General features: G+C 43.4%; 2 protein-coding genes and 1 pseudogene across 3 annotated transcripts; 2 read left to right on the forward strand and 1 right to left on the reverse strand.

Annotated features, from left to right (window-relative positions):
- Positions 1–179: 179 nt before the first annotated feature.
- Positions 180–23,080, reverse strand: UBR7 (ubiquitin protein ligase E3 component n-recognin 7). Of its 2 annotated transcripts, XM_055288340.2 has the most exons (11): positions 22,619–23,080; positions 20,117–20,250; positions 19,360–19,420; positions 17,939–18,034; positions 15,062–15,115; positions 14,763–14,868; positions 11,314–11,522; positions 10,685–10,834; positions 9,641–9,803; positions 7,695–7,756; positions 180–2,446 (listed from the first exon to the last, which is right to left on the reverse strand). In XM_055288340.2, the coding sequence occupies exons 1-11, from the start codon at positions 22,766–22,768 to the stop codon at positions 2,354–2,356; spliced, it is 1,278 nt and encodes a 425-aa protein (XP_055144315.1). In that variant the 5' UTR covers positions 22,769–23,080; the 3' UTR covers positions 180–2,353. The 2 variants fall into 2 exon arrangements, with proteins under 2 accessions (XP_055144315.1, XP_055144316.1); XM_055288341.2 differs by lacking the exon at positions 20,117–20,250 and having other exon boundaries at positions 22,619–22,839.
- LOC129487505 (large ribosomal subunit protein eL20-like) lies at positions 5,943–6,519 on the forward strand (annotated as a pseudogene).
- Positions 22,906–27,439, forward strand: GON7 (GON7 subunit of KEOPS complex). Its single transcript, XM_055288350.2, has 2 exons — positions 22,906–23,231; positions 26,557–27,439. Exons 1-2 carry the CDS (start codon positions 23,024–23,026, stop codon positions 26,649–26,651), a joined length of 303 nt encoding a protein of 100 aa, XP_055144325.1. The 5' UTR covers positions 22,906–23,023; the 3' UTR covers positions 26,652–27,439.
- The last annotated feature ends 80 nt before the right edge of the window (positions 27,440–27,519 follow it).

The raw sequence follows: 27,519 nt of genomic DNA on the forward strand, positions 1-27,519 counted from the left end.
GGGTTTCACCATGTTTAGCCAGGATGGTCTCGATCTCCTGACCTCGTGATCCGCCTGCCTCGGCCTCCCAAAGTGCTGGGATTACAGGCGTGAGCCACTGCGCCCTGCCTGCATTTTCTTATAACCTGCAGAAGGAGCTGTGTAGACTTAAATATACTAAAAGCAATCTGAAAAGCAACTATTTTGTATTGGTTTTATTTAAATTTTACAGAAACCTGATCAGAGTTAAGTATGTAATTATAAGTACAGTAACAATTTCTACAAAAATGCACATACAATGCCAGAACTCCTTAAAAGCAACTAATATCGTATTTGTGTTTTGCATAAAACATGCATTAATATGTTGGCCAAAATCAATCTCTACAAGAAGAGACAGTTCAATACAGTCGATAAGAAAACTAGTTGTGAACAACAGGTAAAAAAAGAAGTTTCCAGTTAATGTGAAAGAAGGAATAGTACCTTTCATAAAACAAGCCCTTCAGTGCTGAGTTAACTGATCGGTACTATTGTGCTGCATGTAATGTAACGCATCACCTCCAAGACTTGGTCCTGATCGGTCATAGGAAGTAAGGGACTTTCTGGTAGTTACATCAGATATTTGAGAAGATTAAAAGTTTTCCGGACACGATGGTATACTAATAGTGCAACCTTGCAAAAAGGGTTCGAAACATTCTCAGACTTGGAAGAGTTCCCCAGCTTGATAAACAACCTCAAAGACACCCCGAGCCTTTGAACGGAGCCCTCTGCACAAGGCCAGCTCAGGGCTCACCAGCATGTCCTGTGGCCACAAGACCTTCCAGCTCCACATACCACCCTTCGTGAGGATCTGTAATTAGGAGCCTGAGTGCCGAAGAACATGGTTGTGCCATTTCTCTGAGGCTTTGACTTTTTCTAAGGCCTAGTTCATCTCGTCCAGGGATTGGGCACTCGAATGAATACACAGATGCTGGACACATAAGGAGTATTAATATACATGGTGGCCCCACAGCCTGAAATGCTTTTATTAACATACATCAAGGTGTGTCTCCGACTGTCAGGAAAGATCTTGTTCCTCCAGAGGGAGAGAGAACCTGAGGGTTCTCTATGTATCACAAGGCATTTCCTACATAGACTGAGGGGTGTTAAAGAGGTCTCATATCAACTGAAAGGACTTCCCCTCAAATGTGGGGCTCTGTATAACCTTCCATGAGGATCTTCAAAAAAAAAGATCTCATAGTCGTTAGGGAAGTGGCGGTGGACATTAACATTATATACACAAAACTCATCATTTGTGCAGCCTCGGGCCTTGTTTGGAATCTTTTCCACAGTCTGTCTCTTCCAAAACAGGGCTCCTTGCCCTGCTTATTACAAGTAAGCTAAGTCAGGATCTGTTTTCTTTAGCAGATTCAAAGGGGAAAAATAATTTATTGGGATTCTAATAACATTTTCATAACAGAATATCAAAATAGGTCCACTTTTGATATATGCTTATGAATATCCCTGATAATATCAAGAAATCCAGAGGACTTCGTAAACCACCAAGATTTCACAGGGGTGAGACCCGGTCTGTTTTCTAGGCAGCAGAGAAGGGACTAGTATACTGGCAAATGTTCTCCAGGAAGCCCTGTGAGCACTACAGTACTGAAATTCTAATTCTAGTGCCAGTAGAATCATGAACGAAAATTTCACTTGAACTGTATTAGTAAAATTCATAACAAAGGTTTGCTTCCTCAACCCTGTCATCTGTTAATCTCTCCGCCTGTGACAGACATCCAGACCAGAAAACCATCAGTCCTGGCTACTCTGGAGGTTGGGCCTAGAGAAAACAAGCCCCAAGATCCTTTCTAAGCTATGACCAAACCTCAGAAAACAGGGATGTGAAAGAAGGAGCAGACCAGGCTTGAGGAAGCTTTGACCCAAGGCACCACGATCATAGGGGTGAGGGGACCTGTAGAGGTTCTAGGTGACGGGAAGAGAGCCTTCCATGATGCCTGTGGAGGAGGTTCTGGAAGGCAACAGCTCTGTGGCAAAACACACACATCTGGGAGTGAAATAACACATCATTAAACAAGACACCAATTTGCTTTCTCAAAATCAAACTTTTAAAAACTATGCAAATAACCCTGGGTGCACTGGAGTAGGAGTACACTGGAGAAGTCTGTGGAATGAGCTGCATTAGCTGAGTCATAGAGGACGCTGGCTGTGAAGTCAGCATCCACACTGTGGCTACTGCAGCTAAAGAGAATGAAGGGAGCGCGAGGCCTCTCCAAACAGACGAGGACGGAAAGGGGCCAAATGTGAACCACACCTCTTTTATTCCAAGAATGGGAAGTGCATTTTCATTGGCCTGAATGAGAAAGCTTTACACTCCACTCTAGCTGCAGTAATACTGCATCCCGTCCACTCTTCTTCTCTTTTTTGACTGAAACTCTTCAAAGAACTGCTGAATGTCCTCTCTCTTAACAACCTGTTGATGAAAAGCAAAGATTATGAAAGAGAACTAAGTAACAGAATCGCAATACGAGGCCATAGCATTCACAAACAAGTCAAATGATACTGCTAAGAATTATGTTAATGTGCAGTTAATGATAGCATCTCCATTTTCTTTTTTTTTTTGAGATGGAGTGTCACTCTGTCACGCAGGCTGGAGTGCAGTGGCATGATCTCAGCTCACTGCAACCTCCGCCTCCTGGACAAATAATAAGACAAAGGGAAATAAGACAAAGGGAAAATACAAATAAAAAAGCAAACTGGTCTAGGTGCAGTGGTTCACGCCTGTAATTCCAGCACTTTGGGAGGCCGAGGCGAATGGATTGCTGGGGGCCAGGAGTTCAAGAACCAGTCTGGACAACATGGCGAAACCCCGTCTCTACTAAAAACACAAAAATCAGCAGGGCATGGTGGCAGGGGCCTGTAATCCCTGCTACTCAGGAGGTTGAGGCAGGAGAATTGTTGTACCCGGGAGGCGGAGGCCGCAGTGAGCCGAGATTGCGCCACTACGCTCCAGCCTGGGCGACAGAGTGAGACTCCATCTCAAACAAAACAAAAAAAAACAAAACAAAAAGCCAACTGGACAACCTGACAGTCCCTGCCCACCCCAACAGCGAGTCTGCACCAATGGATCCAATCGAAAGCTGTCTAATGCCATCACAGAAACAGGTTTGTTTATTTATTTTTTGAGGCAGGGTCTCCCTCTGCCACCCAGACTGGAGTGGAGTGGTGCAATCACAGTTCACTGCAGCCTCGACCTCCTTGACTCAAGCGAACCTCCCGCCTCAGCCTCCCAAGGAGCTAGGATTACAGGGTGCATGCCATGCCTGGATAATTTTTTTTTTTTTTTTTTTGAGACAGAGTCTCGCTCTGTCGCCCAGGCTGGAGTGCAGTGGCGTGATCTCGGCTCACTGCAAGCTCCACCTCCCGGGTTCACACCATTCTCCTGCCTCAGCCTCCTGAGTAGCTGGGACTACAGGTGCCCGCCACCAAGCCCGGCTAATTTTTTTTTTCTATCTTTAGTAGAGACGGGGTTTCACCGTTAGCCGGGATGGTCTCAATCTCCTGACCTCATGATCCGCCCGCCTCGGCCTCCCAAAGTGCTGGGATTACAGGCGTGAGCCACCGCACCCGGCCTATGCCTGGCTAATTTTTAAATTTTGTGTAGATACGAGGTCTCACTATATTATCCACGCTGGTCTGAAACTTCTGAGCTCAAGTGATCCTCCCGCTTCCTCCCAGAATGCTGGGATTACAGGTGTGAGCCATGACACTCAGCATGTTTATTTTTTAATAAGGTAACACATGCTTACGGTTAGGAAAGAAGGACAGTGAGACAAGGAGAATGAAGGAAAGAGAAAGAAAAATAGAGCACGTGAATGAATTTGAGCAAAAAGGGAAAGAGATAAAAAGAAAGTAAGAAAGAGTGGTATAAAGTGAAAACTTCCCTCTCATTCCCTAGTAAGTGCAGCTAACATACTCAAAATAGCAACTTGGAATAATGCTAACTTGGAATAATTTTCTCAGACCAGTAGCTGATACACCAGTTTTATAAGCACCAACAATAATACTGCTGCTCAACCAGTGAGGAATCCAAACCCCTAACAGATTCAGGATGCAGAGGCTGAACACATCCTGAAATGAGTGCGGCTCAAAATTCTAATGTACTTAGCTAAATGGCACGGGAATTTACACTTAACAAAATGCTAATAAATAGGATACTTGCAAGTTGCAAAATGAAGGATCTGTCCCTACCCTAGATTACAAACATTAGCCACAGAAAGCCCGTAAGTAAAAGGAAATATCTCTAGCAAGGATACTGTAGGAGGAGACCTAACAACACACAAATGGGACTGTGCAGCTTTTGGTTTCTGGGTATCCTCAAATGGTCACAGCTAACGTGCAGAGTAGAAATGCTAGTGAATAAACACTTGGGTTCAATAACAAATCAGTTTTTTAATTTATTTCAGAAAATTTATAGTTTCTAAGTTTATTAATTATTATTGCTTTTTAGAGACAGGGTCTCGCCCTGTCACCCAGGCTGGAGTACAGAAGTGTGATTATAGCTCATTGGAGCCTCAAATTCCTGGGCTCAAGCGATCCTCCGATCTCAGCCTCCCAAGTAGCTGGGACCACAGGCACACGTCACCATGCCTGCCTAATTTTTTTTTGTAGAGGCAGGGTCTCATCATCTTGCCCAGGCTAGTCTTGAATTCCTGGGCTCAAGCAATCCTCCCACCTTAGCTTCCCAAAGTGCTGGGATTCCAGACATGAGACACTGCACCCAATCTAAGTGGGTTTTTTTTGTTTTGTTAGATACAAACATTAAATAAAAGGCAGCCCATCATCTAAGAACAGCTAGAACTTATTAACATTATCCCTATGGACAAATACAACCAAAGCAGATAAGCTTTATGGCAACCTGAGGTTTTGTTTCTTTTTCTGTGAAGATCTGGTTAGTAATGTCATGGAACAAACAACAAAAATACCACATTTTTCTGACCTTTTAAATTATCTGGTCAGATAAAAAATTCTCTCCTAAAGACTCCTAATGAGTGACGCTAGTGATAACAAGGACCTGGATGCTGAAGAGACCTGTGAAGACTTTGAGTAAAAGTCTCCAATGTGCATGAAAAAGAACATGCCTAACTTTTTTCTTTTATGTAATTTTAAGTATATGTTTGTGATAAAATTAATAAAGAAAACCAACCACAAAAGAGTGGAGGTGCAACAGCACCAGCATCAAGAGGGCACGCCTGCACACTATTTGAAACACCTCGAATGTCCATTGACAGTTCAGAGGTTACCACACTGAGGCAGAGTGCCCCATTACACCCGTGAACATTCTTAGTTCTAACACCAAAGAAGCTTGAGTCTGTATTAACCAGAGGATAGTCTCTGCAACAGAAACAAGAATAACTACATTAAGTTTTAAGAACTGTAGGGAAGGCCAGGCGCGGTGGCTCATGCCTGTAATCCCAGCACTTTGGGAGGCCAAGGCTGGCGGATCACGAGGTCAGGAAATGGAGACCATCCTGGCTAACACCCCATCTGTACTAAAAATACAAAAAATTAGCCTGGCGTGGTGGCAGGCGCCTGTAGTCCAGCTACTTGGGAGGCTGAGGCAGGAGAATGGCATGAACCTGGGAGGCAGAGGTTGCAGTGAGCCGAGATCACGCCACTGCCCTCCAACCTAGGCGACAGAGCAAGACTCCGTCTCAAAAAAAAAAAAAAAAAAGAACTGTAAGGAGGTAGGAATTGTTCCCAGTGATAGTGATGAGCAGTCTCTAAAAACTGAGAAAACCATTTAGGAGAAGGCTCTTTTAACTTTACAATTCATTTTGCAGAAAGGCAGCAGGCAGCACTGTGACCCTGTCCAGAAATTCAGGCAGTTAAATGTTCTTCCCACATTTATGACAAAGAAAAAAACGACCTAGCCTTTTGCGGGTGGTGGCGAGTGTGGAGAGGACTCCATGAAGGCCTCGGGCACACTGAGAGTACAAGGTGGTGGGTTGCTGCCTGCCCACCCCCAAATACCACACACCGCCCCTCTACCGCATGCGAATCTTTGCGCCTAATCATGTCGTCGCCAAATCCCGCTTCTGGTACTTCCTATCTCAGTTAAAGAAGATGAAGAAATCTTCAGGGGAGATTGTCTACTGTGGGCAGGTGTTTGAGAAGTCCCCACTGCGGGTCAAGAACTTTGGCATCTGGCTGAGCTATGACTCCCGGAGCGACACCCACAACATGTACCGGGAATACCGGGACCTGACCACCACGGGCGCTGTTACCCAGTGCTACCGAGACACCTATGGGCGCCCGGGCCATTCCATCGAGATCCTGAAGGTGGAGGAGATCGCAGCCAGCAAGTGCCGCCGGCCAGCTGGCCGGCCATCAAGTAGTTCCACGACTCTAAGATCAAGTTTCCCGCTGCCCCACCGAGTCCTGCCCATCAGCACAAGCCACACTTCACCACCAAGAGGCCCAAAACCTTCTTCTAGGGGCAAGGCCCTCGCCTGGGTGTGCCCCAAATAAACTCAGGAACGCCCCCCACCCCAAAAAAGAAAAAAAAGGAAAAAACGACCTGAAGTAGGAAGACAGAGATGACATCTAAGAAAGCAGGGCTCAAGCCAGCCTCCCGAGTAGCTGGAACTACAGGTACAAGCCACCATGCCCAGTTCTTTTTTTTTTTTGAGATGGAGTCTTGCTCTTCACCCAGGCTGGAGTGCCTAATCATGTCGTCACAATCTTGGCTCACTGCAACCTCCACCTACCGAGTTCAAGCGATTCTCCTGCCTCAGCCTCAGAGTAGCTGGGATTACAGGCACCTGCCCTCATACCCAGCTAATTTGTGTATTTTTGTAGAGACAAGGTTTCACCATGTCGGCCAGGCTGGTCTTGAACTCCTGACCTCAGGTGATCCACCGACCTCAACCTCCTACAGCGCTAGGATTAAGGCGTGAGCCACTGCACCCAGCCACCATGCCCAGTTTCTAGTCTAAACTATGGAACTTAGAATTCCAGGAAATGGATCTGGTGTTCATTTTTCCTGCCCAGTCATTTTCCCCTCCCCCTCCCAAAGATCCATGCTTCAAGGTCAGGATCAGCAGAATCAGTACTGCGGATTCCTTCCAATGACCTTCTGCTAAGCTACAAGTACTCTCTCAGAGGCTGTGGGACTGCGCCCTCCCATCATTCCTCCTAGCTTAGCTGGGGTTGGCAAGGACTCCCAATGTAACTCTGATGTTTCACTACCTCTTATTCATTTCCCTTAGCCTGCCAATTTGCTCAAAACAGTCCCTGAATTCAACTCTCAAGTACCCACTTAAGTCGCAGTCATTTTTTTTTTTTTTTTTTGAGATAGGGTCTTGCTCTGTCGCCCAGGCTGGAGTGCAGTGGCGTGATCTCGGCTCAGTACAACCTCCGCCTCCTGGGTTCGAGTGAGTCTCCTGCCTTAGCCTCCCGAGTAGCTGGGACTACAGGTGCCCGTCACCACGCCCGGCTAATTTTTGTATTTTTAGTAGAGATGGGGTTTCACCATATTGGCCAGGCTGGTCTTGAACTCCTGACCTTGTGATCCACCCACCTCGGCCTCCCAAAGTACTGGGATTACAGGTGTGAGCCACCGCACCCTGCCAATCACAGTCATTTTTAATCATCAAAGGAAATAAACCCTTCATTCAAAACTTACAGGGCTATGATTAGAATTCTTTAACTCAACATACCGTGCCTTCATCAGCAAATCTCTTGAGATAGTCTTTAAGTTCAGTCTTCAAATCATTGTATTCTAAATCAAAACCACAAAAGTATTTAAGTTTAGATAAACCATTTGCTTTCAAAAACAAAATATTCTTTGCCATTGACACCTAAGTCTGTTAATAATGTAGTATAAATAAAAATTTTCTTAAGTGAAAGCTGCATAGAAGCTCATTCCCAAATTATCTGTACTTCCACCATGTTGATATGAGACCCTTTTTCATTAAAAAATAAAAAGCAAAATTTTTTAAAAAGCACAAAAAGCAGAGATATCTAATCCCATAAAGATTAAGAATTTTTAAAAGGGCTTCCTATTTCTCTGGAATTCTGGTAGCTGAAATAATCTTGGACTTGTTGAATATTTAATTTAATTTAATTTAATTTAATTTATATTTTGAGATGGAGTCTCACTCTGTCACCCAGGCTGGAATACAGTGGCACGATCTCGGCTCCCTGCAACCTCCGCCTCCCGAGTAGCTGGGACTACAGGCACATGCCACCATGCCTGGCTACTTTTTTGTATTTTTAGTAGAGACAGGGTTTCACCACGTCAGCCAGGCTGGTCTTGAACTCCTGACCTCAGGTGATCCACCTGCCTTGGCCTTCCAAAATGCTGGAATTACAGGCATGAGCCATCGCGCCCAGCCCAAATAAACTGACTCACTTAACAGTTTATATTATGTACAAGGCACCTTGAGGACTACAAATATCTTTTAGGTGCATCCTCTATCCTTGAAAAGTTTTTACTCTAATAAAGGCAAAAAGAAATTAATAGTTATAAATAAAAGACAAGGCCAGGTGCAGTGGCTTGCACCTGTAATCCCAGCGCTTTGGGAGGCTGAGGCAGGTGGATCACCTCAGCTCAGTTCGAGACCAGCTTGGGTGACACGGTGAAACTCTGACTCTATTAAAAATACAAAAATTAGTGGGGACCAGGCATGGTGGCTCATGCCTGTAATCCCAGTACTTTGCAGGTAGATCACCTGAGGTCAGAAGTTCAAAACCAGCTTAGCCCACATGGTGAAACCTTGTCTCTACTAAAAATACAAAGTAAATTAGCCAAGCATGGTGGCAGGTGCCTGTAATCCCAGCTACTTGGGAGGCTGAGGCAGGAGAATCACTTGAACCGGGAGGCGGAGGTTGCAGTGAGCCGAGATCACGCCACTGCACTCCAGCCTGGGTGACAGAGTGAGACTCCATCTCAAAAAAAAAAAATTAGGGGGGCACAGTGGCATGCATCTGTGGTCGCAGCTACTTGAGAGGTTGAGGCAGGAGAATCACTTGAGCCTGGGCAGCAGAGGTTGCAGTGAGCCGAGAATGCATCATTGCACTCCAGCCTGGGCAACAGAGCAAGACCCTGTCTCAAAATAAATAGATAAATAATAAAAGACAGAAATGACTGATGCCATAAAAGGCACATAAAAGTGGTGGCATCCAAGTGGAAATGGCTGGGATAGAAATCACTGAAATAAGTTTGGCCTGCTGCATCTGGGTGGTAGTGGGGGGATGTAAAAGCCTTCAATCAAGGGTTTGGGGGTATTTTCTCCTCTAGTGGTTTCCTGTGAACCACTGAAGCAACCTCAAGAACTGTCAAAATGGTGACATGCCTTGCTCAAAAACATGACACATAATGTCCAAAAAATTGTTTCAATGGATGGAAAATTTGCATTCATCCATCTACCCTTAATCAGAATAGCATATGTTGTGGTTTCTCAAGCATGTAATTATTCTAGCATGTAACTCTGATTCAATGGTAAAAGCAGCTGAATACCCACCAATATGAAAATCAAGCAATGGTTTACAATTCAAAATTTTAATTTTTTGTATTAGATTAAAAATACATGTGTTTACTGCCCCCTTTATATTTTTTTACATAGTGAAGGAAACTGAATTTTCACACACACACAGTATTTACCACAAATGAGTTCCACTTGCTGGACTCTATTCATGCTGCTAAGGGTATCCATTAGGGGATCGCTCCTGTCAGTAGCCTGGGCAATCTTGCCTTTGTTTTCATAAGCCAGAACTGTGTCGTATTCATCTGTCAGGAACAAGACATCTAGATCTCCATACATTTTCTTTAAGAAAAAAAAAAAAAAGAAAGTTTCCCCATTAGAACTGTTTATCACTCTCAGAAAGTCAATTTCATGAGAATCACTAAAAATGTAATTTTTTTATATTAAGACCTAGAAAAACTGGAGCCTCTTAACACAGAATTGCTAGAAAGATTTATTCTTTTTGCCTAAATTTCTTTCAGAAATCTCCCAATTTCCCAGATGTCATATGGTCTATGGGATCTTTATTTAAAAACTATTGATTTACTGTAACTTTCTTTTTTTTTTTTTGAGATGGAGTTTCACTCTTGTTGCCCAGGCTGGAGTGCAATGGCGCAATCTCGACTCATTGCAACCTCCGCCTTCCAGGTTCAAGTGATTCTCCTGCCTTGGGCTCCCAAGGAGCTGGGATTACAGGCATGTACTACCACGCCCAGCTAATTTTGTATTTTTAGTACAGACAGGATTTCACCATGTTGGTCAGGCTGGTCTCGAACTGCTGACCTCAGGTGATCACCTAACTTGGCTTCCCAGAGTGCTGGGATTACAGGCATTGAGCCAAAGCGCCTGGCCAATTGACTGTAACTTTCAACCAGTGTTTCCAAGCAACTTTTTGATATAACAAAGATAAGTAAACTAAAATCAAAATAAGTAAATTTAAAATACTGCATAATTATCCATTTCTTCCACAAACATTCCAACTGTAAGCACTATGTCATAAATTTGCTTAATGTAAAAATTTTGAGGGTCTCCTAAACATTAATTCTGTAAATATATTGTTCAGGTGTTCTTTTTATTTTCCTTTCTTCCTTTAGTATAAAAATTGAATTTTTTCCCCAGGTGTTCTTATTTTGGGGCACCAGTACACAAAACATGCTAACACTGAACTCAATCAGATACTTTACCATACAGTCTTTGCAGGTACACAACTTGCTACGCCAGTTCAGGGGCCAATAGGTGGCAGTGTCTTTCTTTATAAACTGCTTAGCTTTAAGCTCCTGAAGTTTGCAGCCAGATTTTGATTCTGCGTTGAGGCTTTCATTCTTAAACACTGTCTGAAATAAAATTAAGTTTTGAAGCATGTTTTTTAAACTACCATAGTTTTCACAGTTTAGATTTTGTAAAGAGATTTCTTTAGGCAAAGGATAAAATTGAAATCCAAAGCCATAAGTTTACAGAATTAATTCTGCTTCAGTTTTCTTTTTTTTTTTTTTTGAGACAGAATCTCGTTCTGTCGCCCAGGCTAGAGTGCAGTGGCATGATCTCGGATCACTGTAACCTCTGCCTCCCGGGTTCAAGCAATTCTCCTGCCTCAGCCTCCTGAGTAGCTGGGATTACAGGCATGTGCCACCATGCCCGGCTAGTTTTTGTAATTTTAGTAGAGATGAGGTTTAACCATGTTGCCAAGGCTGGTCTCAAACCCGTGACCTCAGGTGATCTGCCACCTCAGCCTCCCAAAGTGCTGGGATTACGGGCATGAGCCACTGCGCCTGGCCCAGTCTTATTTCTTGATGGCTCGTATTTCACACATTACCTGGAGATCAGATTCAGAACTAGAGCCGGCACATGGTTCACTGTTCTGCTCTACTTTAACCTCCCGAACATCATCCTTTCCCTGTTCTGGAACATCCTCTTTGAGGGTACTATCTTGATGCTCTCCATTTTCAGGTTTGATAACTTCCTGATCACCTATTCCATCAATGTTCTGCACCAATCCATCATCCTCAGTGGATATTTTGGTTACTGTGGGTTCAAAGAAAAAGAAAAACACACACACATATATCCACTGACCTAACAGACAATAAAATCCCAACAGACAATAAAATCACTTATTCTATTATTATTATTATTTTTTTTTACAGACAGAGTCTCACTCTGTCGCCCACGCTGGAGTGCAGTGGCATGGTCTTGACTCACTACAACCTCTGTCTCCCAAGTTCAAGCAATTCTCATGCCTCAGCCACCCAAGTAGCTGGGACTACAGGTGTGTGCCACCATGACTGGCTAATTTTTTGTATTTTTAGTAGAGACGGGGTTTTGCCATGTTGGCCAGGCTGGTCTCGAACTCCTGATGTCAAGCGATCTGCCTGCCTCAGCCTCCCAAAGTGCTGGGATTACAGGTGTGAGCCACCACATCAGGCATAAAATAGCTTTTGCTATTTTTTTTTTTTTTTTTTGAGATGAAGTTTCGCTCTTGTTGCCCAGGCTGGAGTGCAATGGTGCTATCCTGGCTCACTGCAACCTCCACCTCCTGGGTTCAGGCAATTCTCCTGCCTCAGCCCCCTGAGTAGCTGGGATTACAGGCATGCGCCACCATGCCTGGCTATTTTTTATTTTTAGTAGAGACAGGGTTGCTCCATGTTGGTCAGGCTGGTCTTGAACTCCTGACCTCAGGTGATTCACCTGCCTCGGCCTCCCAAAGTGCTGGGATTACAGGCGTGAGCCACCACATCTGACCTAAAATCGCTTTTTCTGATATTAAAATATTTCAGAATCTGGAAAAAGAGATTAGTCCACCGTAGTCTCCGAAATACTGAGAAAGAAAATACCAACACTTCTTTAGGTTATGTCTGCCTAACTCAAATAGTTCAAATAATGAAACAGTTTATTTGAAAATATCAATCACTGCTTAAGCACTTTACACATAAAGGAGAAAATATTGTACTGTACTTGTTAGAGACAGAATAATACAAGAAGCAGGAGAAAGAGACTGAATCATAAACACAGACAGAAGGGTAATTTTTTAAAAACAGCTTTTCTTTATGGGAGGAAGAAATAAAAAAATGATGGGTGTAGTGGCAGATATACTCTTAGAGAAGAGAAACGATAGGGGAGCTCACATTGGATGCCAGCATTTCAACATAATAGGAGATGAAGCCATCTGCTGATGCGAGAGGAAATGAACGGAGAGGCAGGAGATCAATTTAAAAAACCCAATTAAGCTGGGTATGGTGGCTCACACCTGTAATCACAGCACTCTGGGAGGCCAAGGTGGGTGGATCACCTGAAGTCAGGAGTTTGAGACCAGCCTGGCCAACATGGTGAAACCCCTTCTCTACTAAAAATAGAAGAATTCGCTAGGCATGCTGGCGCATGCCTGTAATCCCAGCTACTTGGGAGGCTGAGGCAGGAGAACTGCCTGAACCCAGGAGGCATAGGTTACAGTGAGCAGAGATTGTGCCACTGCACTCCAGCCTGGGCAACAGAGCAAGATTCCGTCTTTAAAAAAAAAAAAACCCAACGAATGAGAACTACACATAGATAGGTTCAGCATCTGTGGACAGTGAGAGAGATCACTGGAAAGGGTATGAACAGAAAGGGAGCAGCACTTAAGAACTCTGAGGCAAACTGGCTGGGAGTGGTGGGCTCATGCCTGTAATCCCAGCACTTTGGGAGACCGAGGCGGGCGGATCACTTGACATCAGGAGTTTGAGACCAGCCTGGCCAACATGGTAAAGCCTTGTCTCTACTAAAAATACAAAAATTTGCCAGGTGTGGTAGCATGTGCTTGTAGTCCCAGCTACTCTGGAAGCCGCGTCACAAGAATCGCTTGAACCCAGGAGGCGAGGTTGAGGTGAGCTGAGATAGCACCACTGTACTCCAGCCTGGATAACACAGTGAGACTCTGTCTCAAAAAAAAAAAAAAAAAAGACAGAAAAACAAAAGAACTCTAAGGCAAATCTAAAGTGTAGGATGAGATCGGAGGTATGGCTATGCTGCTCGTGGTTTGTATGGTGAATTGGTCTCTAAAGATGAGAAGGGCAAGAAATTATGAAGCCTAAGCAGCAGATACTACAAGTAACTGCCACCTTAAAAATAAATTAAGAAACATATACAGCATTACCAATAAGATAGTTAATGCCTCAGGACAGTTCATTAATTAGTTGTTTTGATTTAATTTCTTAGTGTATAATAAAAGCACCAGATAGGCTGGGCATGGTGGCTCATGCCTGTAATCCCAGCACTCTGAGAAGCCAAAATGAGTGGATCACTTGAGCTCAGGAGTTCAAGACCAGCCTGGGCAACATGGAGAAACATTGTCTCTAGAGAAAATACAAAATTAGCGGGGCATGGTAGTGTGTGCCTGTAGTCCACTTTTATAAGGGCACTAATCCCATTCATGAGGGCTCTGACTTATAAAAGAGGCCCAAGCGAGCTTGTTTGCCCCTTTTAACAGGTACAGACACATAGAAGAATCCGTCTATGAGGAATGCGCCCTCAACCAAACACTGACTCTGTGGGCATCTGAATTTTGGACTTCCCAGTCTCCAGAACTGTGAGAAATATCTGTCTATTGTTTATAAATTACCCAGCCTAAGGTATTTTGTTCTAGCACCCCAGACAGACTAAGACACCACCTCCTCTCCAACCGATACCATGTGTTATAATTACCAACTTATTTCAGTTCTATTTATCTTTCAAAATCCCATTCAAAAAATGCCTCCTCCATTTTCTCTAACTGTGGTCTCATCAATACTCTGCATCATATCATTTAAGTATAAATTTGTTTTTGGTAGTATCCCAACAAATCTATGCACCTTGTGAAGAAAGAACACATACTATTTTTTTTTTTTTTTTTGAGGATGGAGTCTTGTTCTGTTGCCCAGGCTGGAGTGCAGTGGCATGATCTCAGCTCACTGCAACCTTTACCTCCTGGGTTCGAGCAATTCTACTGCCTCAGCCTCTGGAGTAGCTGGGATTATAGGTAAGTGCCGTGACGCCCGGCTAATTTTTGTATTTTTAGTAGAGATGGGGTTTCGCCATGTTGGCCAGGCTGGTCTGGAACTCCTGACCTCAGGTGATCCACCTGTCTTGGCCTCCCAAAGTGCTGGGATTACAGGCATGAGCCACTATGCCTGGCCAGAACATAACTATTTTATAACCACAGAACCCAATTAAAAATAGTTGCTAAAAATTCTGAATTGAACATACGAATTTCACAAGCACAAGTTTGTGGCACACCAACTTCACAAAGATACCTACCTGCCAATTGTGCAGCATAAGCCCACAAAAAAGAACAACGTTTCATGCAGGCCTGGCATACCATCTCCTGAAAATCTCCACTCTCAGGGGGAATGGCACCAAGATGCTGTGAATATAGAACACCAAAAATTTTCTTGTGATTGCCAAATTGTCCAAAATGCCCATTATTTTATAAATACTGTAATAACACACTGATCATATCATTAGAATTTATTTTTAGAAGACTAATTATAATGTAAAATATAACCTTTATCTTTTTGTGATGACAATGGTTTCAAAAGGTGGAACATTTTCCTTACCCTTCCATGGAACCAGTCTTCACAGACTACGCACTGGATCATCTCATCTGGAATCTAACAGAGAAAAGCAGTTTGTTAAGGATTACACTGAATTCGGGAACATGGAAATACCTGGCACACAGTAAAATAAGATACTAAATATTTGTTCTACATGAACTGGTGTTCCAAAGGGTTACATATGAGATAAGCACTTTACAATCTCAAGGCTCTTCACATCAGTTACTTAATATCTGATTCTCACAAAACTGTGTAGACAGGGAGGGCATTCCCATTTTATACAAAACTCAGGTCCAGGCAAGTAATGTGAATGGACCAATGCAGACAGTGACAACTGGGACTTTTTACCACACCATCCGTTAATACAACACTCAGTTGTATTACTGTATAAGGATGTTCACTCCAGCCTTCTTTATAATATTAAAAAATTAGACAATGCCTTTCTGCTGCAGAAGAATCATCCTGCCAAGTACACTGAAAAGTAAATGTTATGAAAAACCTCTTGATAGATAACTCCCCAAATTTGAATAAATTAAATAATTAAATGCTGGCCCTAGGAAAATAATATACCAAAGGACATAGACCATTTTGGGGATGATTTTCTTTTATTCCCAGGCTCTCATAGCTGTTAATTAACATCCCATTGTTGTTCTGTCCTTTTCCTATTGTAGGCTTCTTAAAGGGAAAAAAAAAAAAGCACATATTGTGGAACAGGAGGAGCTGTAACACTTTATCACATGCCTTAAAATACCCAGTTTTGGCCGGGCGTGGTGGCTCACGCCTGTAATCCCAGCACTTTGGAAGGCCAAGGTAGGCAGATCGCCTGAGGTCAGAAGTTTGAGACCAGCCTGGCCAACATGGTGAAATCCTGTCTCTACTAAAAATACACAAATTAGCCGGGCATGGTGGCGAATGCCTGTAATCCCAGCTACTCAGGAGGCTGAGGCAGGAGAATCGCTTGAACCCGGGAGGCAGAGGTTGCAGTGAGCTGAGATCGCGCTACTGTACTCCAGCCTGGGTGACAGAGCGAGACTCCGTCTTAAAAAAAAGAAAACAAAAATCCAGTTTTAAGGTTTTATTTTTGTTAACTCAAAGAGACTTTCAATCTGTCCCTCTATATAATTTGGTTCAATAATTATAGTTCCAACGCAATTAGAAAGCAAGGAAGAAGGCAGAAGACTAATATCTCTATAAGACAAAAAGTACTCTTTCAAATCGGTAAATACCCAGACAAAACCCAAACCAATCAAAACATGGGCTGAGGATATGAAAAGACAATTCAGAGAGAAGGTTATTATGGATGTCCAATGAACTTATGAAAAGATGCATAACCTCACTTATCATCAGGGAAAGAAAAAAAAATTTAAGATACTATTCTTCGGCTGGGCGCAGTGGCTCACGCCTGTAATCCCAGCACTTTGGGAGGCCGAGGAGGGCAGATCATGAGGTCAGGAGATCGAGACCATCCTGGCTAACATGGTGAAACACTGTCTCTACTAAAATTACAAAAAATTAGCCAGGCGTAGTGGCAGGCGCCTGTAGTCCCAGCTACTCGGGAGGCTGAGGCAGGAGAATGGCATGAACCCGGGAGGCGGAACTTGCAGTGAGCCGAGATCGCGCCACTGCATTCCAGCCTGGGTGACAGAGGGAGACTCTGTCTCAAAAACAAACAAACAAAAAAAAACAAAAACAAACAAACAAAAAAGATACTATTCTTCATTTATCAGAATGGCAAAATTTTCAAGAACTGGTAATATGCAGGGTTGACAAAAGTGTTGGGGAAAAAACACTATCATATACTGTTGCTGGTACAACTTTTTTGGCAGATATGATCACAATTTTATTTTATTATTTATTATGATTATTATTTTTTGAGACAGGGTCTCGCTCTGTCACCCAGGCTGGAGTGCAGTGCCGCAATCCCTGCTTAGTGCAACCTCTGCCCCATGGGTTCAAGTGATTCTTGTGTCTCAGCCTCCCGCGTAGCCAGGACTACAGGCATAAGCCACAGTGCCCGGCCAATCACAATTTTAAATGCCACAAATACACTTTGATCCATTAATTCTACCGATCCATTCTACATAAATACTTGGAGTATACTCAGCTGTACTACTGTATAAGGATGTTTACTCTAGCTTTATAATATTGAAAAATTACACAATGCCATTCTGCTGTAGAATAACAATTAGGTTGACTAACTTACGGCATATGAAGTTATAGGATACTCTGCAGCAGTTAGAACGGGGTAAGTGTTTTGTTGACATGAAAGAATGTCTATGATATACTGGTAAATGAGAAAAGCCAGCTGCAGAAGTGAGTGTACAGAATTTTCACTTCTGTTAATAGAAAGGAAACTACACATTGAAACACACATTCACTCAAACTCTTCTCTGTGCACAGAAAAAGGCCTAAAAATATACACACCAAAAGTGTTAACAGTGGTTATGCCTGGGAGGTAAGAGGTGCAGAAGTGAGGAAGAACTCGTTTTGAATTTTGCATATACTTCTTATTGACGTTTTTAAGAGGATGCTGTTTGTATACCCCATTTTTTCCATAAAGAGACAAAAGAAGTCGAAGGTCATTTCTTAGAAAGTGTTTGGGGGCTGGGGGAGGCAGTCAGGGAAGGAGAAGAAGGGAAGAAGCTCTGGCTTTGGGAAAGTCCTCCCCAATATTTCATTCTTATGATGTAAAAATGAAAAGAATGGTTGAGATGTGCACCAATTATAGATCCAACCCAGATTCATAAGAAAAGATAAATCTAGAGCCCTTTCACCATCCCACACTGCCTCTTGAAGAGCCAGAGGCTCGGATATGACAAGCAGTTGAGGAATCAAGGCTAGAGGGGAAACACTCCCAGGTTTAACTTCCAATTCTCTTACCTCGTCTTCAGGATCAGGATATGGTCTCTTGCAAATGCAGTACAATCCAAAAAAGTTGTCATTGTACTTATTGCCAGAATTTACCTTTGCTTTGTCCTGAAATATAATATTGATTTCAATAATAATATGGTCTAATTTTAACTATAATTTCACACATTATAAAATTTATGCATTCAATACATTTCCACATTATTTCCCCCAAGAGGCTGATCTTTAATTTTCAAAGTAGGAAAAAAAAAAACCTCACTACTACTAAAGGGATACTTTTTTCAGGATACAGGGAAAAAATAAATTTTTTTGGTTTTTTTTTTGTGGTAATTAGGAGAAATTAAATACACCTATTCAATAAAATGGAGATAAAAGTCAATCATAAATATTAATTATCAACCTATGTGAACTGATACTGGCCTGGAATTTCAAGGTACTTCTTTTTTCTTTTTGATAGAGATGGGGACTCACTATAATGCCCAGGCTGGTCTGGGTTCAAGCCATTCTCCCACCTAGGCCTCCCAAAGTGTTGGGATTACAGGTGTGAGCCACCATGCCCGGGCTTATTTATTGGTTTTTCTTTTTCTTTTTTTTTGAGATGGAGTCTCGCTCTGTCACCCAGGCTGGAGTGCGGTGGCACAATCTCAGGTAACTGCAACCTCTGCCTCCTGGGTTCAAGCGATTCTCCTGCCTCAGCCTCCCAAGTAGCTGGGATTACAAGCACGCACCACCATGCCCAGATAATTTTTTGTATTTTTAGTAGAGGGGGGGTTTCACCATGATGGCCAAGCTGGTTTTGAACTCCTGACCTCAAGTGATCCGCCCGCCTTGGCCTCCCAAAGTGCTAGGATTACAGGTGTGAGCCACCGTGTCCAGCCTATTTATTGTTTTTGTTTGTTTGTTTTGAGATGGAGTCTTGCTCTGTTGCCAGCTGGAGTGCAGTGGTGCAATCTCAGCTCACTGCAACCTCCGCCTCCTGGGTTCAAGCAATTCTCCTGTCTCAGCTTCCCAAGTAGCTGACCGAGTAGGTGACTGGGTGCCACCATGCCCAGCTAATTTTTGTATTTTTAGTAGAGACAGGGTTTCACCATGTTGGCCAGGATGGTCTCGATCTCTTGACCCTATTTATTGTTTTTAAGTCATATCTGCTACTTTAAAAGCCTCAGAGAATAAGTACAACCAATATAATTAAACCTGAATTACTTTCAAGTACATCTCTCTCCCAAACCTTTCATATTAATTACCATCTATCTTGTAGGCTCTCAACAGTTTATATAGTTTTTCTAACAAAGTAAAAAATGAAATGGCCATCTGCAAAGAATAGGCATAAGAACTTCTTTTTTTGGAAAATACAGGTATTTGTTTTTTACCCACTCTGGCAAACATTAACCTCAGCTGCTCTAACTGCATTTATAGTTACAGTGCTTACTTACAGGAAGTAATTTGCATTCCAAATTTTTAAACTTGCTGTTTCCACAATCACAACGAAAATTTCTGAAAAAAGGAGGAAATAACAATTTTATTTTTCTTTTTACAAAAATCCAATTTAAAATTTCTTCAAGCATTCAAGCACATAATAAGACTTCACAATTCTGGAAATTAATAGGTACAAAAGCAAATATTTATATCACATACAAACACACAAGTAAAACGATGGCAGAGAAAGATAAGTGGTTTGAGTTTGTACCATATTATGTTTTTAAAGACTCTAGAAACAACTCTCTCCAATTATATAAAATAATTACGTTAAATTTCATTAGTGCTGGGTGAGGTGGCTCACACCTGTAATCCCAGCACTTTGGGAGGCCGAGGCGGGCGGATCACGAGGTCAGGAGATGGAGACCATCCTGGCTAACACGGTGAAACCCCATCTCTACTAAAAATACAAAAGATTAGCCGGGCGTGGTGGTGGGTGCCTTTAATCCCAGCTATTTGGGAGGCTGAGGCAGGAGAATGGCGTGAACCCAGGAGGCGGAGCTTGCAGTGAGCCTAGATCACATCACTGCACTCCAGCCTGGGTGACAGAGCAAGACTCTGTCTCAAAAAAAATAAAATAAAATAAAATAAAAAATAAATAAATTTCATTAGTGTACAACTGCTTTGCATGAAAAAACAAGATTAGGAAAAAGTGTAGATGGGAAAGAATCTATACTTCAAAAGCAGTTAGTAACAATCTCTGACTATGTTTACCTTTTTGTGTATAGCTCAAATAGTTTGTGACTTCCATGACATTCATAACTGCAAGCTAAACAAATTCCTGCTGGTTCTTCTCCCTCTGGGGTGCAGGTACTACAGGCATATAGTGCTTGTCTCTTTACTGAGCCCTGAAAGCCCCCAAAATGGAAAAGAGAATTAATGTAGTAGCATGGTTTACCTAATACCCACACTAGGAACTGAAAAATAATTAAAATCAGATTATCTGTGGTCAAAATCTTTCTGTAAAAACCATTAAGACTAAAAAGTTTACACAACAGAGCATCAACCAAAACACAGTTGCGTTGCATGTTTCATTTTTATACTAGTGCTTTTTTCATGCAAGCACTTTTTTCTTTCTTCCTAATTTATTTATTTTTTGCAGAGATGAGGTCTTGCTATGTTGCCCAGGCTGGTCTCAAACTCCTGGGCTCAAGCAATTCTCTGCCTTGGCCTTCCAAAGTGTTGGGATTACAAGCATTAGCCATGACACAAGGCAGCACTTCTTTCTTTAAGTTATAGGAAGTCTGAATTTGTCAATCAGCTGTGAATAAATGGATCTGTTTAATCATTTTAATATGTGAAAACACAGGAGCATATGTATAGGTTTATGTAAGTAATATCACACTTTCATCCTGGAAAATGTTTGTAAATCCACCAAAGAAAGAATCAACACATGCAAAGAATTCCTTTGATTGTTAGGAGATGCATGCTGAAGTATTTAGAGGTATAGTGTCATCATGTCTGCAACTTATTTTTAAATAGTTCAAAATTTTAAAACAGCAAATTTTAAGTAGAAAAGGAGATAAAACAAATGTGACAAAATGTTAAAAAGTGAATATGTAGGCTGGGCATGGTGGCTCATGCCTGTAATCCCAGCATTTTGGGAGGCCAAGGTGGGCAGATCACCTGAGGTCAGGAGTTCAAGACCAACCTGGTCAACGTGGTGAAAACCTCATCTCTAGAACACTCCATCTACTAAAAATACAAAAATTAGCTGGGCATGATGGCGGGCACCTGTTATCCCAGCTACTCGGGAGGCTGAGACAGGAGAATCGCTTGAACCCAGGAGGTGGAGGTTGCAGTGAGCGGAGATCATGACATTGCACCCCAGCCTGGGTGGCAAGAGTGAAATTCCATCTCAAAAAAAAAAAAAAGTGAATATGTATAATAGGTATAGTTACCTTCCTCTAGGAAGGAGGCTTCCGGGATGCCAGTAAGGTTCTATTTCTTTTTCTTTTTTTTTTAAAGTTCTATTCCAGTAAGCCTTTTGCACTCCTAATGTTCTATTTGTTGATCTGGGTTGTGGGAACACGCACACTTTCCTTTCAATCTGGGTACATGATTTGTGCAAATTTCCATATTTTTTTACCACAATTAAAAGAAAATATTAAGGAATCCATTTTATAAAGGTAACTACACTTCAAAAATAGTTTACATATAGACTTATAACATTTTTTCCTTTTTTTTTTTTTTTAAGGAAAGCAGGGGAAAAATTGTTTTAGTGGTGACCAAAGGTTTTAAAATACCTGGGGCCATGTCTGGATACCAGGTTTATTCAACAACCTAGCGCTTTGCAGTGTAAATTAACCTTGGTCAACAACGAGAACTGGTATTATGATCTCAGTTCATACCACATAATGAATGCAAGTCTCTTCCCTCATCTCCCCAGTGTTCCAATCCACCCCTCTTCTAGGTAACCGTTCTTCCTACCAATTCTCATCCTTTGTCAGTCTTCTTCCTACCCATCCTTTTCCATTTTTGTACCTCGAAGTATAGGGTGAGTCACTAAACACCACATCACACCCCCTCAAACACTTGCTCACTCACAACGTCTTCCAAATGCCAAACAGATCCTTTTCTCCTCTCTTCCCTCCCTTGCCAGAGCCACTTACTGTTCTGTTTCCGGTCTATTTCCAGGGGAGGGGGGCAGACTGCAGATAGACATGGGTACTTGCTTCATTTTGCCAAAAAAAGAAAGAAAGAAAAAGTACTAGCTAGCACTTCTCCAACTAAACTGCAGAGGAACTAGCTGTCAAGGAGCTCACCGCAAATCCCTATGGATTTGAAAATCTCTTTAACCTGACTCTCCCATTCGGTCCCTAATAAATAAATAAATAAATAATCTTAGGATGGGAAAAGCAGGGACAAAGATGTCTGGATCTGAGAGGTCGCGGGGTGGTTTCGTGAAAAGCAGTGGTGCACCAAGAAGAGGCTGGAGAGGACGGACAGAGCAGCTGCTCCAGGGCCCTTCCTGGCGGGCCGGACAGAGTTGGAGAGAGGGGAGAGGGGGGCCCCTGCTGGACACAGGCTGAAGGGGGCCCAGGAGGTTGGGGATAAAAGGGAAGGGTGGGCTTGGGGTGAGGAAGCGGCAGACTAACGGCGGCCCCGGACCACCACTGGGGAGACGACTGCGGCAGGCGGGAATAGGGACAGCCGGGCCGGGAAGGGGAGGTTCGGCGGGAGCCGGGAGAGACGAGGCCCGGGCCGCGCGCCCACCTGCGAGTAGGAGCACTTCTCGGAGTCGCTGCCGCCCAGGACAGCGCACGCCTCATTCTCCAGCTCCTCGTCCTCCTCAAGGACGTCGACCAACGATACCACGGGCTCCAGCTCCGACTGCCGCCCAGCGGCGCCCTCGGCTCCGGCCATCCTCAACTGTCAGCCGAACAGCGGCTCGGCCCCGGCGGAGGCGGGAAAAGCGGCCGCGAGGGGCGTAGCCGGAGGAGGCGGGGCCCGGATGCCAGGAACCAATGACAAGGAAGAAAAAGCGAAGGAAGGGGGAGGAGCGACTTCCGACAAACGGATGTCACTCCTCTCCCTTCTCCCGCCTGCGCCGGCCGCGGGCTGATTTCCGCCTCCGGGTGGCGCTTCCCGGTGTCGTGTTCTGGAAGCTTAGCGGTCACCATGGAGCTGCTGGGAGAGTACGTCGGGCAGGAAGGGAAGCCGCAGAAGCTGCGGGTGTCCTGTGAGGCGCCGGGTGACGGCGACCCTTTCCAGGGCCTGTTGTCTGGCGTGGCCCAGATGAAGGACCTGGTAACGGAATTATTCGACCCCCTGGTACAGGGGGAAGTGCAGCACCGGGTGGCGGCGGCTCCAGACGAGGCCTTGGACGGTGAGCTCTGAGACGGTGCTGCAGCGACCGGAGGACGGGGCGGGCGCCCAGGGGAAATTGGCTTGGGGAGCCCGTGTAGAGTGGCAGACTTGGACAAAGTGAGCCTTGAGGAAAGAAGAATTGCATCCAAAAATTTTTGGCGGGCTAGGCGAAGTGGGGCTCACGCCTGTAATCCCAGCACTTTGGGAGGGCGAGGCAGGAGGATCACTTGAGGTCAGGAGTTCCAGAACAGCCAGGGCAATATATCGAGACCCCGTTTCTATTATTATTTTTAAAATAATTTAAAAAATAAAAATTGTTGGCATTTATCACCATATTTATTTGGGCTGCTTCTACTCAAGCGTTTCCACAACTGATCACTATTTCGTTTATTTCACAAAAAAACGTGTCGAATGCCTACTATTATGTGCCAAACCCTGAGCTGAGCCCTGGAGGAAGAATGAATGAGGTGAATGCGACTCAGTTCCTGCCCTTGTGAAACACAAGGGGATTAGACAGGAAGACACTCTTATTAAAAGTGAAAGTGGGCCGGGCTGGTGGCTCACGCCTGTAATCCCTGTACTTTGGGAGACTGAGGCGGGCGGATCATGGGGTCAGGAGTTCGAGACCAGCCTGGCCAATATGGCGAAACCCTGTCACTACTAAAAATACAAAAATTAACTGGGCGTGGTGGCGCGCCCCTGTAGTCCCAGCTACTCGGGAGGCTGAGGCAGAAGAATCGCTTGAACCCTGGAGGCAGAGGGTGCGTGAGCCGAGGTTGCGCCACTGCACTCTGGCCTCGGCGACAGAACGAGACTCCGTCTCAAAAAAAAAAAAAAAAAAAAGTGGTTCTATGGTCCCCTGTAACTGTTGCAAACCCAGAGACCCTAGGAAGGCTTCAGAAAGGATAAGACTTTTGAGCTGGGTGTTGAATAAAAAGGAGTTTTATCAGGTGTCAAACTACAGACATATTTGGAAGAGTACAATCTATCGCAGAGTGGGAATGGGTTCCAAATACAGGGACAGACTTAATTTTATCACGTATTAACTCCCAGAGACTCCCTTGCCTTTCCAGTTTTGTAGGTGCAGTTTGAAAGTAGAAACATGGGCCGGGCGCGGTGGCTCACGCTTGTAATCCCAGCACTTTGGGAGGCCGAGGTGGGCGGATCACGAGGTCAGGAGATCGAGACCACGGTGAAACCCCGTCTCTACTAAAAATACAAAAAAAAAATTAGCCAGGCGTAGTGGCGGGCGCCTGTAGTCCCAGCTACTCAGAGAGGCTGAGGCAGGAGAATGGCGTTAACCCGGGAGGCAGAGCTTGCAGTGAGCCGAGATTGCGCCACTGCACTCCAGCCTGGGCGACAGAGCGAGACTCCGTCTCAAAAAAAAAAAAAAGAAAGTAGAAACATGAAGTTTAACTGCATTATTTTTAAAAAATTGCCTCGAATGCAGAAATAGGCAGGTACTTTTTTTTTTTTTTGAGATGGAGTCTCGCTCTGTTGCCCAGGCTGGAGTGCAGTGCACAACCTTGGCTCACTGCAACCTCTGCCTCCCGGGTGCAAGCGATTCTCCTGTCTCAGCCTCCCTAGCAGCTGGGATTACAGGCGCCCGCCACCACTCCCAGCTAATTTTTGTATTTTTAGTAGAGACAGCGTTTCACTGTGTTGGCCAAGCTGGTCCTGAACTCCTGACCTCGTGATCCAACCGCCTCAGCCTCCCAAAGTGCTGGGATTACAAGTGTGAGCTACCACACCCGGCCAGGCAGGTACATTTTAACCGTCCTGAGCTGAAAAACCCAAGAACTAAATATTAGAGTCAGGATTTACAATTCTGTAAGAAGGGCTTAAACTGTACTTTCCTTCCATCTTGGATGGAATATGGATGTTGGCTATAATCAAAAAGAACAATAACGAGTGTTGGCTGGAATGTGAAGAAATTGGAGACCTTCTACATTGTTGGTGGAAATGTAAAACAGTGTAACCACTGGGAAAAAGAGTTTGGTAGCTCCTCAAAAAGTTGACAAGAAGTTACCATATGACCCAGCAGTTCCACTGGTAGTCCTCCCAAGAGGACTGGAAACGTATGTTCACACAAAAACTTACACATGAATGTTCATAACAGCAGTATTTATAGTAGCTAAAATGTGGAAACAACAATTGGCTGGGCTTGGTGTTGCACCTTTAGGAGGCGGGAGGATCACGTGAACCCAAGAGTTTGAAGCTGCAGTGGGCTGCTTGCTCCACTGCACTCCAGCCTGGAGGACAGAATGAGGCCTCATCTCTTCATCTCTAAGAATGATAATTTTAAAAAATAGAAATAATGCAAATATCCATCAACTGATGAGTGCATTAACAAAATGTGGTATATCCATACAATGGAATATTACTAGCAATAAAAAGTAATGAAGTATTAACATGTGCTACAACATGAATGAACCTTGAAAACATTATGCTAAGTGACAGCCAGACACAAAAGGGTACATGTTACATGATTTTGTTTATATGAATGTACAGAATAGGCAAATCCATAGAGATAGAGTAGACTAGTGAGCCAGGTACAGTGGTGGGCACCTGTAGTTCCAGCTACTCTAGAGGCTGAGACAGGAGGATCACTTGAACCTGGGAGTTTGAGTCTAGCTGGGCAACATAGCAAGACCCTATCGCTAATAAGGGGGAAAAAAGTAGATTAGTGGTTGCTGAAGGCTGAGGGGAATGGAAAGCAACTGCTAATGGGAATATCATTTCTCTTTGGAGTGATGAAAGTGTTCTAGGTGATGGTTGCACAAGCTAGTGAATATACTAAAAACCACTAGGCCGTACACTTTAAAAGAGTGGATTTTGGCCGGCTCCAGTGGTTCACACCTGTAATCCCAGCACTTTGGGAGGCCGAGACGGGCGGATCACGAGGTCAGGAAAACGAGACCATCTTGGCCAACATGGTGAAAACCCGTCTCTACTAAAATACAAAAAATTAGCCGGGTGTGGTAGCGCGTGCCTGTAATCTCAGCTACTTGGGAGGCTGAGACAGGAATCGCTTGAACCCCGGAGGCGGAGGTTGCAGTAAGCTGAGATCGCACCACTGCACTCCAGCCTGGTGACAGAGCAAGACTCTACCTCAAAAAAAAAAAAGAGTGGATTTTATGTTGAATGAACTAATATTTCCAAAGAGGAAAGTGATAGAAAATAAAGATTTTAAACACTGAAATTCTCAAAATCATTTTAATCTAAACTGTGCATGTTTTTATTAATCCCTAAAGTGAAATGGTCTCGTTACCAACCACTTTAGCTATATATATTTCTTTCAACCATAGAACGTATTGTCATACAACAAATATTTATTTTAAAAGGTGATGATGAAGATGATGCAGAAGATGAAAATAACATTGATAACAGAACTAACTTCGATGGACCATCTGCAAAATGGCCAAAAACACCGTCTTAACAGTAGCCTTCATGACATTTAAAAGATGGCTGTTGTATCCTTATTGTCACACTAGGACATTTAAGGAAGACTTATGCTCTAATTTGGAAAAGCATTTGTGTTGTTCTCCTGGGACAATTTTGTCAAAGAGAAAACTGGTTTTTCTGTTTCTAGCAAACATAGTAAACGCTTAGAAATAAAATCTGTTTTCTTGAGAAATAAATTTCAGACCCTGGAAGGAAAATAGAACACTTCATAATGTGTAAAATCCTCTAAGTTGGCAACTGAATTTTTATCATTGTTTTCTGTTTTTAAAATAATCATTGATTTGTGTGATGTCTACATCTTTTAACTTCTGGTTCTGTTATAAAGAGTACATGTCACGGTTCGTAGGCAGTAACATTTCAGCGAACTGACATGAACAAGTGGTGAAAATTGGGCATTAAATGTAACAGTTTTTCATAAATAGAAGGAAAATAAGGAAATAGAAATACTGAAGAGAAAGGAGAGTCCTTGAAAGAGACCCAAGGAAACCCTGAATTCATACCCACGTCAAATATACAGATATCCTGAGATGATGCCACTTGATGAATGTGCATTAATCTGATTTATCATGTACCTTAAGAGAGCCATATGGGGTATGTTTTTGTGCTGTGATATGGTATGTATACAGGTACAAATATAAGGCCTTAAGTAAACAATCTGCATTGATTACAATTTGGATATTTCCTCTCCTCCTGTAGCCATACTTTGATTTTGCTTTAAAAAGATTATTGAATCCTTTTAAAAATATATATTCCTAAAATATGTATGTGTGTGTGTTTCTTTTCTGCTCGTCAGTGGGACTAAGGCATTTTTATTTGCTGTGCATCCTTCCTGATTTAGATAG

The sequence above is a fragment of the Symphalangus syndactylus genome, chromosome 8 (genome assembly GCF_028878055.3).
Source record: "Symphalangus syndactylus isolate Jambi chromosome 8, NHGRI_mSymSyn1-v2.1_pri, whole genome shotgun sequence".
Classification (NCBI taxonomy): domain Eukaryota; kingdom Metazoa; phylum Chordata; class Mammalia; order Primates; family Hylobatidae; genus Symphalangus; species Symphalangus syndactylus.